The sequence below is a fragment of the Scomber japonicus genome, chromosome 17, assembly GCF_027409825.1.
Source record: "Scomber japonicus isolate fScoJap1 chromosome 17, fScoJap1.pri, whole genome shotgun sequence".
Lineage (NCBI taxonomy): Eukaryota > Metazoa > Chordata > Actinopteri > Scombriformes > Scombridae > Scomber > Scomber japonicus.
In genome coordinates, this window is record NC_070594.1 from 28,457,645 (window position 1) to 28,473,130 (window position 15,486).

At 39.7% G+C, this 15,486-nt stretch overlaps 1 protein-coding gene across 1 annotated transcript in view; it reads right to left on the minus strand.

The window, feature by feature from the left end:
- Positions 1 to 2,196: 2,196 nt before the first annotated feature.
- The window catches only part of kcnk10a (potassium channel, subfamily K, member 10a), a 39,018-nt gene continuing 25,728 nt past the window's right edge, over positions 2,197 to 15,486 (minus strand). The window contains exons 3-7 of the mRNA XM_053336748.1: positions 8,054 to 8,171; positions 7,599 to 7,759; positions 6,207 to 6,399; positions 4,035 to 4,177; positions 2,197 to 2,874 (exon numbers count right to left, since the gene is read on the minus strand). Of these exons, the coding sequence (XP_053192723.1) occupies positions 2,197 to 2,874; positions 4,035 to 4,177; positions 6,207 to 6,399; positions 7,599 to 7,759; positions 8,054 to 8,171 (1,293 nt within the window). The remainder of the gene's footprint in view (positions 2,875 to 4,034; positions 4,178 to 6,206; positions 6,400 to 7,598; positions 7,760 to 8,053; positions 8,172 to 15,486) is intronic.

Consider the following 15,486-nt stretch of genomic DNA (forward strand, 5'->3'; position numbering starts at 1 on the left):
GAGCCACAAAATTGAGTCACAGCACCTTGCTGGAGGTCCATGTGTACATGTCAGACCTCATTAAAACACTTCAAATCATCTTAAAGCTGACACATTAGGGAGTAGGATTTGATGCCATATCTGCAGCGTCACCATCTGATTTCAATTAACTTTTTTAAATGGCTTTGCACATTTATTGTATGCAGCATTGTCTGCTATATTCAAGCCCTAAACCTCACACCAGTGTAAATCTAGCTGATAGCTATACAGTTAAATCATCTGATTTAGACTTGAACGTAGGGCCCGACTGATAGTGTATTTTTGGGGCAGATGTAAATACTGATATTAGGGAGTAAAAACATTCTGATATTGATATATATTGGCCGATGATACCTCCATTACATATCTTTGTGTAACCATATCGTTTGAAAACCATATTTGGGGGATCATTGCAAAAAATTAGATTTTTATGTATATATCCTGTATTTAAAGTAAACACACATTATTTTGTAATGATCCCTCAAATGTGGTTTTAAAATGCTCGAGACAAAGATATGTAAAGAAGGCCATGATATTTTACAGTTTAACACATTTTAACAAACAAAAACTAAATTTAAACAATCAGAACAAAAAACATGTTCATATATTAAACTTGAAATTAAAAAAGGGTCACATTTACATAAAACATGCCTATAAAAGTAAAAATATCTGTCATTAGGTCAATATCAGCTGATTATATCGACTGACCAATATATTGGTCGGGCTCTACTTGAATGTGACCATCCACTTTCTTTCCCATGTTTAAAGGATAATTGTGTTATGATTACAAGTCGGGTCTTTATCGTCATAGTCATCATTCCTGTTAGTAATCGCAACATTGTACTCACCAAGTTCATTTGTGAGATCTTAAAACACAGTGATATTGCTACAAAAGCAGGCCAGCTTGACATCTTTTTAAGACAGTGTGACATCATCTGAAAGAAACCTGTTGCCTCGTCGCTTGGTCATGCTCCTGTTTGCATCCCAAAGTGCAAATATTTTGTCTGTAAGTTCAGCAAAACTGCTAATATGAACAAGTTACTCATCTGGCAGTTGTCAAACAGCTTCAGGTGCATTACCACCACCATTCTGAGATGCATATATGTGGCCAAGTATTAAAAAAAAGTGTATTAAGAATTGTATTCTGATAGAAATGTATACCTGAAATGATGGTGTAAATGGGGCCTTGAACATGAACAGCAGACAAACATGCAGCTCTGCTGATACTACATTGTTCGTAAATGTTCATCAGCACGCATCAGCATTTTGGGCTACATTTAAGCAGTACCCGCAGACTCTCACAGATGGTGTTACATGATTTTAGGTCATGCAGATTCTACTGGCAATGCTGACCTGGAGAGTATATGTGCTAAAATTAAGAATAGCAGTCACATTGGCAGGTTGATCGAGTAATACATGGGTGACTCACTGGGTAGTGTGATTCAAGCAGACACTCTCTTACTTGTGAATCACAGGTAAGTTCATGGGGTGCAGAGAATACAGAGCTGACCCAAAACTTTAGAGAGGGTTCGTGAGCCACCCACAACTGTTATGTTCTTGGTACCTTGACATGTATGCTAATATGAAGCAAGAGGTGTTCAGTCAATGCTACACATCCAGTATGGTTCAGGACTGGTGTTACTGAGTACTGAGTGAATACTGAATATTAAATATTGAAGCAATAAAGTGGCTTTCAGCAGTTGGAGAGATCTATTTATGTGCCTGCTCGATTACACTTTATTTAGGGGGACAAATATACATGTTTTTGTATATTTGGCGAGAAATAACTAGTGTAGATTATGTGTTGCAAGTGCTTTGGTTGAGTACAATGTTATCATAACTCATAGAAACAATGGCTAACGCTACAAAAACAGACCCATGCTGTCATCCTTTAACCACTTATTAGAAGACAACTTTATTTTAATGTGACTATCATTTGGCATAGCAGAATCACACCCTAACCCTAACAGGTCTTGCATCCATACAGTGGACAATGATGAAGCCAACACAATGTGAGCCCATCAGATCCATAGGGCACAGTGAATACTATATGTGATCATTACAGTATATAGCACAGAGGGACAGGTGTTGCCCCAGCTTAAGCACACACAGGAAAAAGGGAGACCTAAGGCACTAATGGTGGTTTTTAAAAGCTCCTGCTTTAGGAGCATGGTCTGTCTATGGGCCCATCTCGGTTTGCTGCTCTTTTGTTTCATGTGTTTTCTCGCTCTCATTCTCTTTGGTTTTCTCTGGAATGAACCCATTTTGTTGCTTGCAAGCTTCTACGAACAATGGAAAATCAGACAAGCTAGTGTTGCATTCCTTGTCCTCATTCTCATTCTCTCCATCATCCTTACTCTTCCCTTCATCCATAATGGGTATGCTACAGTCAAAAGGGGGTGTGCTGCAGCCGTAGGCTTCACTGTGAGGCCGCCGAGCCTCATCCGGGATATTCTTCTTCAGGTCCCGATTCCTGTTGCGCTTGGCCAGCTTGGTGACTGAGCCTAGGCGGTTGAAAATGTTGTCCTCGGACGTGGTTTGATGGTTTGAGCGACGCTCACACTGTTCGGCCCCCCGCACTCGAAGGTTGTTCAGCTTTGTGTCGATGCTCTCCTGGGAGGAGGTTTTGTAGCTGTTGGTGTCCAGGCTGTTGAACATGGCACGGCGTTCTGGGGAAAGCATATCTAGGGACACAGCACGCTGATCCAGGCCCAGCTGGCGTCTTTCCATGCTGCGGATGGTGGCAGCTCGCTGCAGCTTGTCATGGACCTCCACACTCATACGCCGACGCGTCTCTCGGAATTCTGCTCGTACGTTAGCTTTCCACTCTGCAGCATGGGCCTTGATCTCTCCAACCTTCGCAAAACACAGTTATTACTTTAGTACACATCAGTGTGTGTAAAATACTGCTTCAGCACAAAGATATGGTCCATTTCAAGATATGATGGAGGAACACTGAGTCATCTATAAAGTTTTCATTAACCAACAGTCACTGTACAACTGATATTAAATTCAAATTTATAAAAAAAAAGGTGGCTTTCATAATAGTAAAGTGCCTTACACAGTTAATAGTGCTGAGACTATCTACATATACAAAGACATGTTGTTACTACTTGGATTATTAAGCCACTGGTTAGAACAGGAGAGCATTTCTAAATCAACACACAGCATTTCTGTATCCTAACTGGTTGTGTATCTACTTTACATTATTTCAGTATCAACCCAGGAAGTATGTCTTCAGCCCAGTTCATAAGGACACATTAATGTTCTCTTAGACCCCATCTCCATTAACATTCAATCTGTATTGAGTTGTGTTATCTGGATAAACATATCTGATTCTACACCTTTGCATTAACACCTACAATTAATACACATTGTCATTATTATCACTCTACCTGCATTATAATTGGCAGACTGGTCAACAAACATGGCACATCTCGAAGCGATGTGCCATGCGTCAACTCCCGGTGTGAGTTGACGCTGGGCAGAGGACGGAGCTAAACCGTAGCACAGCCGTTCCGCGCTGCTGACGGACCCAGTGGAAATCCCCAGTTACTGACATCTCTGTAAATAGAGTGCTCTCCCTGTCTAGCCAATGGAATCCAGATGTAAGAAAATCTAAAGAGTTGATGAATAAAATTATACATCGTAGTTGCCTTCAATTATTACCATGTGCCCTCAGAGAGAAATTTAACAAGCAGCAGCAAGTCCACAGCTAACATTAGGCTGATTATCTGTTACCAAGGTAACAGCAGGTCATGTGTACTGCTGTAAAAACACCTTTGCTGCTTCCACCATTGCGATTTAATGTTGAGAACCTACAGACAGATTTGCTCATTCAAGGTATCAAAACTTTGTACTAAATGATGAGATGTTTTTTGATACTCAACAATGTCAAAGCATTTCGGTCGTGTGACATAAAAGTATCGAGGTTTGATACCAAGTAGGCTACATCAAATTATTCATGATCACTATTTAATGAGAATTCACCCTGCTCTATGCATATAGGAGCATACCTCTTCTTTGGTCTTTTTCGACAGAACCCTCAACCAGTCGCCAATCATGTTCAGCACTGCAGCAAAGTATGCCAGACCACCCAGGATCCAGAACCACACAAGTGGTCTGTACCACTGACGGTACTCAATCCTCCGATCTCCCCCTGATTGGATAACAAGACACAAATGAATAAATGACAGAAATGTACATAACTTGTATTGCTGCTGGCATCTCCGCCTCATTTAAAAGAATGAAGTTGGAGAGATTACACTGCGAGATGAGAGATTGTTTGTTGCTCTGAAGTCACAATCAGAAATCATCTTCAATGTGAAGATGCTGTCAGAAAGTTATGGGATAAACAAAGAGTGCTTTACACATTAACTGACTGTCACAGCACTATCATCTATCACACATAAACCTGTCCTCCATGGAGACATCATCTAATGAGAATGAAAGAGAATACACACCAGGCCTGAGATCAGCTGGTTTACATAATATAAGCATTGCTATTATGTTGTTATCTAAGCATGAGCTTTGGAACAAACTTGAGCCAAATCTACAAAAGAATTGGGGCTTTTGCAGCCATTAAAATAAGAAAAAAAAACAGTGTGTAATTCACAAAGCGTCCGCGAAGAGTGAAATTCAACCTGCACTGCTAAGTAATTAGTGTCATGGTGCGCCTCTGCCATTTCCATGTATGTAAATGAGATCAAATTGGCCACTTTCTATGCAAATGAGCATTGTTGCAAAGACCAGCACTAACTGCTACATGCAGTAAGGGTGGTGCACTCACTCACTCACTCTCTCTAGTTCATATCTCTATCTATATCATAGCTTGTGAGGCTTGAATGTTATTGAATTGATGTTTGATGATATCAAGGGCAAAATCTTAAAACAGACATTGGGGCTGGGAGAGGAGGGTGAGATTATCTTGGACTTTCTATTGAATTTGCAACATATGTTCATAGACATCTGAGGATGAATCTTAAGGCTTTAGTTTGTTTCAGGTAGACATGCTCACTCATCAGTCACACCCATTGAAGCTCGATATGAGTGGGCAACATGGGCAAAATCCTCAATTCATTAAATGTCATCTTACATCATCATTTTTATAACTTTTAAGAATAAAGTCTTCACACTCATACAATGTGCTGGACAGCCTTTATAAACTGCTTTCATTGTTACTCTGCTGGTCCCTTACACCCACTCCATCCTTTCAGCTAACCCTATCGCACCACAACTTAATCACCCCAGGACTTTAGCCCCAGCTAAATTCTTCAGCACTGCCCATTAAAAATAGTTGCCGTTGGCAACTTGGTGACGCATCATCTACTTGGACTCTTATTTAGTGTTTGTATTATTCATTCTTATCTCATTGCTGCAGACCATGTCTCTTTAATGCCATGGTTTATACTCAGGCAGAATAGGGTTACAGTATATAAAGCTGGATGGGGTAAAGGCTAATATGAGAGATTTTTGGTCACACTTTAAACTCACGTATCTAGTATCTAGCTTAAAAGTAAACATATAGAAACATTTAATAAACATTATTTGGTTCCTTTTTTATATGGACTATTCTAAAAGTGTATTATAATCAACAACTGCAACTTCTATGACACAGTGTTTTAGTAAATTGTGGCGGCTGTGGCTCAGGTGTTAGAGCAGTCGTCCACCAATTGGAAGATTGGCAGTTCGATTCACGGCTCATCCAGTCCACATGTCCATATGTCTTTGGGCAAGATAACCCAAAATTGTTCCTGTTGCTGTGCCAATTGTGTACGAATGTGTGTGAATGGTTAGTTTCGTCCTGATGAGGAGGTTGGTACCCTGCGTGCTATCTGCGTGGTAGCCCCATCTTCTACTACATTATAAATCCAATTAAAAAGTGTTTTTGTATTCCCTTAATTAGCAGCACTTTACGGCTTATAATGGGTTCACCAAAAGTTCACCAAACTTCATCTCTGCTGGTGAATTAAGCCACTGATCATAATTCCATTAAAACTGAACTGAACACTTAATAACTCATTCAGTCCAACACTTTCATATTATTGGGAAAAAAAGGTTTTTATGTATAATCTTTGACTTTTTGTTTTTTATGCTTTATTAATTAGTCAATTATGCGTTAGAAACCAGTCTGATCAGTCATTTCTGTTTATTGTTGAATAGTTTTACTATGGGAGATAAGTTCTCACCTGCCACATAGTCGCCTATTCCAACAGTTGTCAGAGTAATGACGACAAAATACGTTGACTCCAAAGCCGTCCAGCCTTCAATGTGTTTGAAGATCACAGCTGGGATGGTGACAAACAAGATGCAGCCAGCCAGGATGAAGAGGAGGGTGGAGGCCACACGGATTTTAGTTTGACTGATCTGGTTGTGTTTATTCTGTGAGAGCACACACACACACACACACACACACACACACACACACACACAAACACACACACACACACACACACACACACAGTGTTAGCTGTGATTCCTGGTGGTTTGAACAGAATGCTGATTGTGTTTGGGGTTGTTGGCAGCACCCCACAGAGTGTGAGAGGAGTTTGATGACTCAGTCATAGAGGGTTTATTATCCCATCAGCATGACCACTAATTGTGATGAGCACAGAATAATCTTTTCACTATATGTGGCCATAAAGAGAGAGTAAAGTTGACCTGGAAGTTCATTAGTTCAACAGGGTGCAGCCCCCCCTGCAGTGTGCTTCCTTCTGTTGGTACCCCAGAGGAAAATATACTGTGTTCTCTGTTCAGATTGTAGTTTGTGTTGTGAAATATAATAACAATAGCTACTGATTTGGCACTAGTATCAAAATGGATTTATTGGTGGCAGGTGTGAAATGGATTGTCACAGTAGTGTACATTTTTTGTGTCCATGTGGTTTAAAGGGGTTGAGAATAAACATTTGAATAATTGCACACATTCTTTTTTTGTGGACCCAGCATTACATGTTTTACTTTTAATCCATTTTGAGAGAATATATAAGAGGATTATGGCAAAAATGTCTAAGTGGTGTAACCATAAAAACGTTAAATAACGTTACATTTACATTATAACTTTTTATATTAAATAAAGGTAATGGAATACAATTGTTCTAAGTATTAAAATTAATCTTTACATTTTTAAATGAAGTAATTATTTTAATAAGTCCACTTAAATACACTGTGGATGGATAAAATATTTAATATTCATAATTTTTTGTGGTTATACCATTTGACATTTTCAGGTATGAAAAATGGTGCAAATTCACTTCAAATGACATAAAACCAACAAAAATACAAAATGTATATTTTTAACAAACCTGATTTCTGTAAGATATTTTGAATTGCTCATTTTGCCAACCTTTATTTGTCTCTGAACGTGAACAACTGAACTGCAGGAGCTCTGCAGGATCACCTACAGTAAATAATACACAGTTTGCCTATTGTGTCAGTTTGTTGAATATTAAAGGGGAATCGGATCTTGTTGTCTATTACTGTCCCTGTTTTTTAACATTATTTCCAAAAACAATGATTCATAGAGATACTATAATATTAACTGGAAAATTAAATTTAAAAAATCATAACTTTATGACTCACCCGAAACATCTTCTCCACCTTGGCAATGCTTTTGACAAAAATGGTACCAAGCTGGTCCCCAACACCTGCTAAGAGGAATCCAAACAGCGGGATGCCAAATATTGCATACAGGATGCAGAAAATCTTCCCTCCCTCAGTGCTCGGGGCGATGTTGCCGTATCCTGGAAGAGATAAAAAGAGACAAAAAGGATATTTAAAAGGCAGATTTAGTTATGCAATGTAATGGGTAAAGAAAATACATATCAGACATTGTTTTTCATTCTGAGCAATGAAATGTCTGTTCCTCCATCAAATCTCATAAGATAACATGCTGTGATGTTATCTTGCTCTTATTTTGAAGTGTGTTTTCTTAACATGTGGCATAACTTGTTTGTTTTTTTCAGTAACAGATCAATATGCACTCTTTTAAATGTTATTTACCTGTTTGGTGTTCACTCATGAAATAATCACAGTACCTATGGTTGTGATGACAGTTCCAGCAAAGAAGAAGGCACTTCCCAGATCCCAGTGGCTGGAGTTATAGGAGGTATCACCAACGGGATTCACACCAGCATTCACAGCCTCCACAGAGTGCTGGGCAGAGAAAAAGAGAGAAAGAGGAATGTGAGAAAAAAAAAAGATCTCCAGTATCCAATCACCAACTCTCCCTGCAGTGTCTCTTACAACTCGAGGAGCTAGTTTATTCTCTTATCTGCCATCAAGTGCCATCTTTTTGCTGATGATGATGTGATGTTCATAGCGCTGTAGCTGTTATGCCTGCCACCTTGGTGTGGGTGTGCACAGACAGTGTTAACTACTATGCACATGATCTGTGATCACACGTATGATGCCAGGCTGTAGACTGTATATAAAGATTGAGAGTGTGGTCACCTGTTGGTTTGCATTAGGCCCATAATTGCAATTTATCAGTCAGTGCCATCTTTTCCATTTAGAGCCAGGGCCTTCCAAATAAGGAGTACATGGTGTTGCATTGCATTTTAGAAACATACCCCACTACCTTGAACCCAAGGTAACGAAAGGTACTTTAGCTACATTTTGCTAACAGGGCAGGTGTCATAATCATGTGACATCAAATTTAGTGGAATATTGCGATTGATTGATTGATTGATAGATATTTATTTTCGAACATGTGTAAATATATATATATATATGTATATATATGTAAAAAAAAAAAAAAAAAAAAATATATATATATATATATATATATATATATATATATATATATGTAACAATTTGTACATACAACAGAAAGAAGAAAAAAAAAGAATCATATAGGTTCATAGGTTCGGTTCCTCTTTTTCGTCGGAAGCTCAGCAGGGCCATAAGCCGGTCACACTCACACTTCGAAGAACACTTCGGAGGCTTCCTGAAAAGCAACTTTAAAACAGCACACTTGTACATTCTTATAGAAAAGATTAGTTGCAATATAAAAGGTAAATATGAGATAACTTATGTACAATTATTCCAACACTTAGATTTAATGATAATTTATTTTTGTCAAACCATAGTTTTAGTTTATTTACTGCTGCAAATTCTCACCGGAACAAAAAATATTAGTGTTGTCTGCAAACAAAACAAATTTCAGTACCTGCGAAACTCTACATATGTCGATAATAGCCTATTAAGGCCCATTTATGCTCAATGTTAAATATGGATCTGGATACTGACGGAGCCTTCTGTCCATGCTCTCCATCATTTCGTCCGTATTTCTGCACATTTCCATAAAGCTTACGGATACGGACCAAACGGAGCAGTACCACCGGAAACCGTGGGTGGCAGTGTTACTGTCACTACCCGATACGTAGCTCTAGTGAGACACGAAGAAGAAATAACAATGGTGGAACTTTTTGAGGAAGGTTGTGTGAGTTGGTTAGAAACTTTAAACATTTTGTTTTTGTCTTTTATGCAAGAGAAATATTATCAATATCTCCTCCACAGTCACCATGTTTGTTTTTAAGTTTGTTGTTGTCATAAACTTTTGACTCGGTGCTGCCCCCTGGTGGATGTATTGGTTAACATCCATGCCAACGTAAAGGACGCATGGAATGTGAGCAGTGATGGTAACATCGTTTGAAAAGGACGGATACATTTTCATACGTACGTTGAGCATAAATGGGCCTCTAGTGGGAGTTCCGGTGCCAGGGAGAACAACAGGTGAACCAAATGTCAATCAACATCCCAAAATGATCACCAGCACACTTATTGGTGAGACCAAACTTAAAGATTGAGACTTTAATAACTGATATTAGATCTTCTACGATATAGAAGTTGAGTTTTTTGGAATGGGAGTCATCTGGAGCACCTCACAGTTGTTGCTGGCACTTTAAGGTGCTCCCTCATATGATTCAGCCTCAAGTCATGGTTGTCGCTGCTTGTGCCAGACACATTAGTCACTGCAGCTACACATGGGGGTCAAAACACAACCTCTCATACAGTTTAGCTCAAAGATGTCTAGTCACTGACCTAGTTGCTCTTTTTATCTAAGGTGCGTGCTTCTGACTGTCTTCAACACAGTTGTATATTCCATCTGTTGGGAATACACAGCTGTTTGTAACAGGATTGTTTCTGTAGCTTTTGCAGTCTTGTGTATATAACAGCTGAGCAGATAATGGTATTTGGCATCGAATAATTAGTAAGTACAAAAGCAATAAAAAACAATAATATATAAAAAATAGTAAAAAAGTAACAGTACAAGAGTAATAAGTAAGTTACGTCATGTTGCTTTGAACACTTGAAGCTGCTTATTGCAACCTTCATGTTCAACCACTACCTTAAATGTCACGCTAGACTTTACATGAAGTCACTCAGAAGTTACTCAGAATGAAATGAAATGTGTGGTCGTCAGACATGCAACTGTTCAATAATGCATGTAATGGCTTTGAACAGTTTCTACACTCACCGTGACTCACAGTTCCTCATTCTGTAGATAAACAACCAGCAACCTCAAAGCACCTTCAAGCTAAAATAATCCTGTACTCTTATTATAGCACCTCTCCGCTGTGCAATAAAAATAAACGTGCAAATATATTGATTGTTGCACTGTGTAAGAGGGGTCTAATAACATTTTGGTTCTATTCTGTGTCAGACTGTATGATACTATGGGGCATATGATATCTATGACATCTAAAATGTTGTCAGTTTGAATCAGTCATCAGTCATGTGCACCGTTCTTGTGTTTTGACAATGCTGGTACTTCTGTGCAATGAAAAGAATGCAATGAAAAGAAGCACAGAAGCCGCCTGAATGTGCACTTACACCTTCAGGATGGAGGTATGCATGCTCAGGATGTGGACCAGAAGAGGCATCACATCCTTTGTTCCATGCAACATTCAGCTGCTTAACAAGCTTTGATCTCACGGTCTGAGTTTGGCCCTTTCTTGAACTTGCACTTCTTTCATCAATTTCCCCAAACTATGCTTTATGTGATGGTTTTACGATATTTTTATGTAGTATTATGTGCTGAGATCTATTATTGTTGGTTATTTTTTGATATTCTTTCATGCTCTGTGCAAAGTTAATTTCCCTAGGGACAATAAAGGTTTCATTCATTCATGAGTAAGAAAGCGGTATGGCCCCGGGAAACCTGGGAACTACATGAAATGCCGATTCTGCAAAGTGACTCTTGAGGTCAAATGTTTTACAGCAGGAACATTATGCTAAATCAGGGTTTTTTTAAAGTCTGAGACTGTGGAGCCTCCCCTAAGACAACTTGTTTCACTCAATTCTTGGATGCCTATGTTATCATGATTATGTTATTTGATCCCATAGACTCTCAACAATTGATCTAAGACTGATATTGTTGTTTGATCTAACTTAAGACTAGAACAAATAAATACAAGGTCTATCTGAAGGAATTATTAGTTTCTGACTCTAGGGAAAAATCCCCCAAAACTACTGTATCTCTGAACTATCTCTAACCAAATCACACATATTCAGGCTATTCTATGTGATCTCCTTCTGATAACTTCATCGAGCTACCCCTCCAACTGTTTGGAGCCCCCCTGAGGAGGCCTGCCTCTGTGCTTAATCATTATTCTGCATCATTTCATGTTATGTGTGACTGGTTGATTTATAGACGTGACACTTGTCTCAGTATGTTCTATCTATACCAAAGATTTCAGCATCTCTAGATTCTCGATTTTCCTCTGCGAGAGACCCACTGTTCAGGGTCTTAAAGATCAGCTTACCCAAAAGATTGCTGCAGGTCCACCTGTATGAATTTATCTCTATCATATCTTCCTAGTGACACAAACACATGTACCAATATTTCACTCTGAATGAAATACTAGTATTATCTGCGCCAGGCATGAACCTGCAGGGGATCATGTGTTTGGTTATGTGTGTGAGGAGTAGTAGGAGGTGGACTCAAATGTAGGCCAAAACCAGCCAATATAATCTGAAAAATATCTGTTTAATAAAGTCAGGTGTGCAGGCACAGCAAAATGGAACAAACAACCAAACAAGACTGAACAAACAGAACAGAGAGGTTCCAACAAAACTCCACTGAAATCAGTGACGTGCGGTGAGGTTCATGTCTGGTGAGGCACTGACTTCATCACAATCAGATTTACAAACATATGAACCCTACAGAGTGGCTTATTCACCATTTGATTGGCAGCAGTTAACAGGTTATGTTTAACCTGTAGTTGTAGCTTACTGTCACTTATTCTGCAGCTAATGAGTCGTAATAAGAATCACTGGGATCAGGAGCGCCCCCTGCCATGAGGCCGGAGAACTGCGTGCCTCACTTAGTGACTTTTTGCAGCCGTTTTATGCTGCTCAGCACACGAAACACGCTACAAACACTGTACATTATATCATCAGCTAAACTATGGAAATTTAGTTCATATAGTAAAATTGTTTGAACATGTTAATAGCGACATACAGAGAGACAGCTGTACAGCTGTACTGTCTCACTGCATAGCATGCCAGCGCAGTAAGCCGAGTCATTGCGCAATCCATGGTGAGGCTCGTCTCGCTGCTGCCTCACTGCGCGTCTCTTTTCAGTGTTTGATCAGTACATGTGAAAATTCAGCGATTTTGAATTAAAAATAATCAGAAACTGGTAAAGTTAGATAGAAAATAACGTTATAGTGCAAATCACTGGACAAATATAACCATTTATTATTTTTTTCATTTTTAAGTCTTTTTCCATGATAACAGGTGAGGCACGGCCTCACTTGCCTCCCCTGACCGCACGTCACTGACTGAAATCCAGGACTGAAACCGGATAAGGTGCAGGTGGAACAAGAGAACACAAAACATTTATGACTGTATACTCAAGGACTTCTTGTGGTTGTGATGATTAAAGATGTTACTGTCTACAACTGATCCAAAACGCTGCTGCCCGGTTATTAGCCAGGTCCAAGAAACGAGACCGCATCGCCCCCATCCTTGCGTCCTTACATTGGCTTCCTGTTCATTACAGGATAGCATTCAGAATTCTCCTGATTGTCTATAAATCCCTCTATAGTCTCACCCCCACATATATTTCAGAACTTCTCAGACCCCTCATATCCAGCATGTTGGCAGCACCCTGTTCATGGAATAAAAAGGCTGGGGGGCTTTTCTAAGGTGGACCCTTGGCTCTGTGTTTAATCTGGTTTATGTGTTATCTGATATCCTTGGGTTTTTAATTTGGTGCTTAAATTTTGTTCTATTTCATGCCTGCCTTTGGGAAGCACTTTGGTACAAAATCTGTTTTAAAAGTGTTTTATAAATAAAATAAACTTGGAACTTTAGACTTTGGTCTTTTCAGCAGTCCTCGCCATTTTACAATATGGAAAATGGTAAATGGACTGTACTTATATAGAGTTTTTCTAGTCTTCTTGACCACTCAATGCACTTTTACACATTCACCCGTTCTCACACATTCATACACTGATGGCAGGGGGTTCCACACAGGGTGCCAACCTGCTCATCAGGAGGGAAACTAACCATTCACACATATTCACACACCATTGGCACATCCATAGAGAGAAATTTGGAGTTAAGTATCTTGCCCAAGTACACACTGACATGTCGACTGGAGGAGCCAGGGATTGAACCACTAATCTTCCAATTGGTGGACAACCACTGCACCTCCTGAGCCACAGCCACCCATGTGATATGCGTTTTGATATAACAAAAGGCATTTCCAGAAATTAGCAAAGCCAGAAACAAGGATTAATAGTCTGTTAGCTTATTTGACTCAAAAGCCGATACACATAGTAAAGTTTGGTCTCATCTTGAACCAGAGCGTCTGCTGAATAATTTTATATGCAATATGTTTTGATCTATAAGATAAATAAATTCCTGTTTCTGTTATCTTCGCCACCATCTTGACTGTACCAGTGTTTCCCTTATATCCATTCTGCGGTGGTGCTGCTGCAGTATTATGAGTGTTGGTGCTAAAATTTCACACAATCAATATCAATAAGCTTCTAATGATGACTATATGCACTATAGCAGCATGTGTTATAATGTTAAGTAGTGCATCAAACCCCTAAAATCCTTCTCCTCATTCTTCAAAGGCCATCCATATGAAAGGTACTATTCTAAAGGTAGTGTAGCTCCTTCAGGCTGCACGTAATGTGTGTGTAGTGAGTGTGTGCTTGAGCTAGTGGATAGCGTGAGTGGCAGAAGAAAAAGAAAAAGATGAAAGAGGTTAGAAACAAGTTGTCAATCTGGCAGTAGAATAACTCCCCCCCCGCCCCCCATCTAGACCTGGCAGAGATCTGCACTCCTCTAGTTGCATATGTGATTAGGAAATCTGAATACACTGCAGATTAGCTAAACAGCTGTGTCATCATCACTTTGCCAGGTCTGTAACACACTCTCACTTCTCAAAGACTAAATACCTCAGACTTCTGTAATCTATCACCCTGTGTTTTCTGTTACATAACACTGTGGCCGATCCTCTGCAGTGTGTGCCTCCTTACAGCAGATGAGTTTGGCTGAGGTGCAGGGTAAGGGCATGGAGACCAGGCAGGCATCACACTCAGCGCCAGTCTGCCCTGCAAGAGCCTATCCTGGCAGATGGAGTCTGAGTGTAATAAGCCACACACTCGGGGTGTGACAGATAGCTGTGTGGACGGCTGAAGGGCAAAGACACAAGGACTGATCCGCTCTCATCCACAGAGAGTACAACTCCAATGGAAAGTTAAAGTTTGTCACATACTTCAGTCAGTAATGTGAAACTTTTTCAGAGTAAATATCTTAAAATAGCAGATAGTTAAGCTTGATTTATACTTCTGCGTTACGTCGATGGCATAGCTATGTGTAAGCCCTCTGTGTCGACGCAGACCCCTACACCGTAGCCTGACGTGCACCTCCAAAAAATCCTAACTATGCGTCACGGCAACTCGGACCGCAAGGGCTGATTGGTCCGCTCAAAATGTCAGTTCCTCTAGCAGTTGCTTTTTCCATTTTTTTCTACAGACCACCTCCACAAACTTCTTTTCTGTGGACTGCGCCTCAACATTTGCAATAAAATAATAATAATATCGATGAGCTCCAACTCCAAACACACCCGCTCTACCTCGGTTGCCATTGTCTACTGTGACCGGAAGATAAACAAGGACACGGATGCTACACACACACACACACAGTCACACCCCCTAGTGGCATGGTGGTGAAAAGCAACGCGTTCCCTCGAAGCAGAACTTCGAAAGCTCAACAAGCATAAATCAGGCTTTAGAAATGATCTGTTTTTGGTACATTTCACTGCTGGAACAGTAAATTATGACATGTCAAACAAACTTCCTCTTGACTGCATAGAAAGTAACAATGAAAGTTACTATAGCAACCTCTGTTACAAACTGAGAGTGCAGAGATTGTAAAATGCAGGTGTTAACCACACTATGATGGTCTATATATATATATGATACTAATGTGTTGCATCATAAAA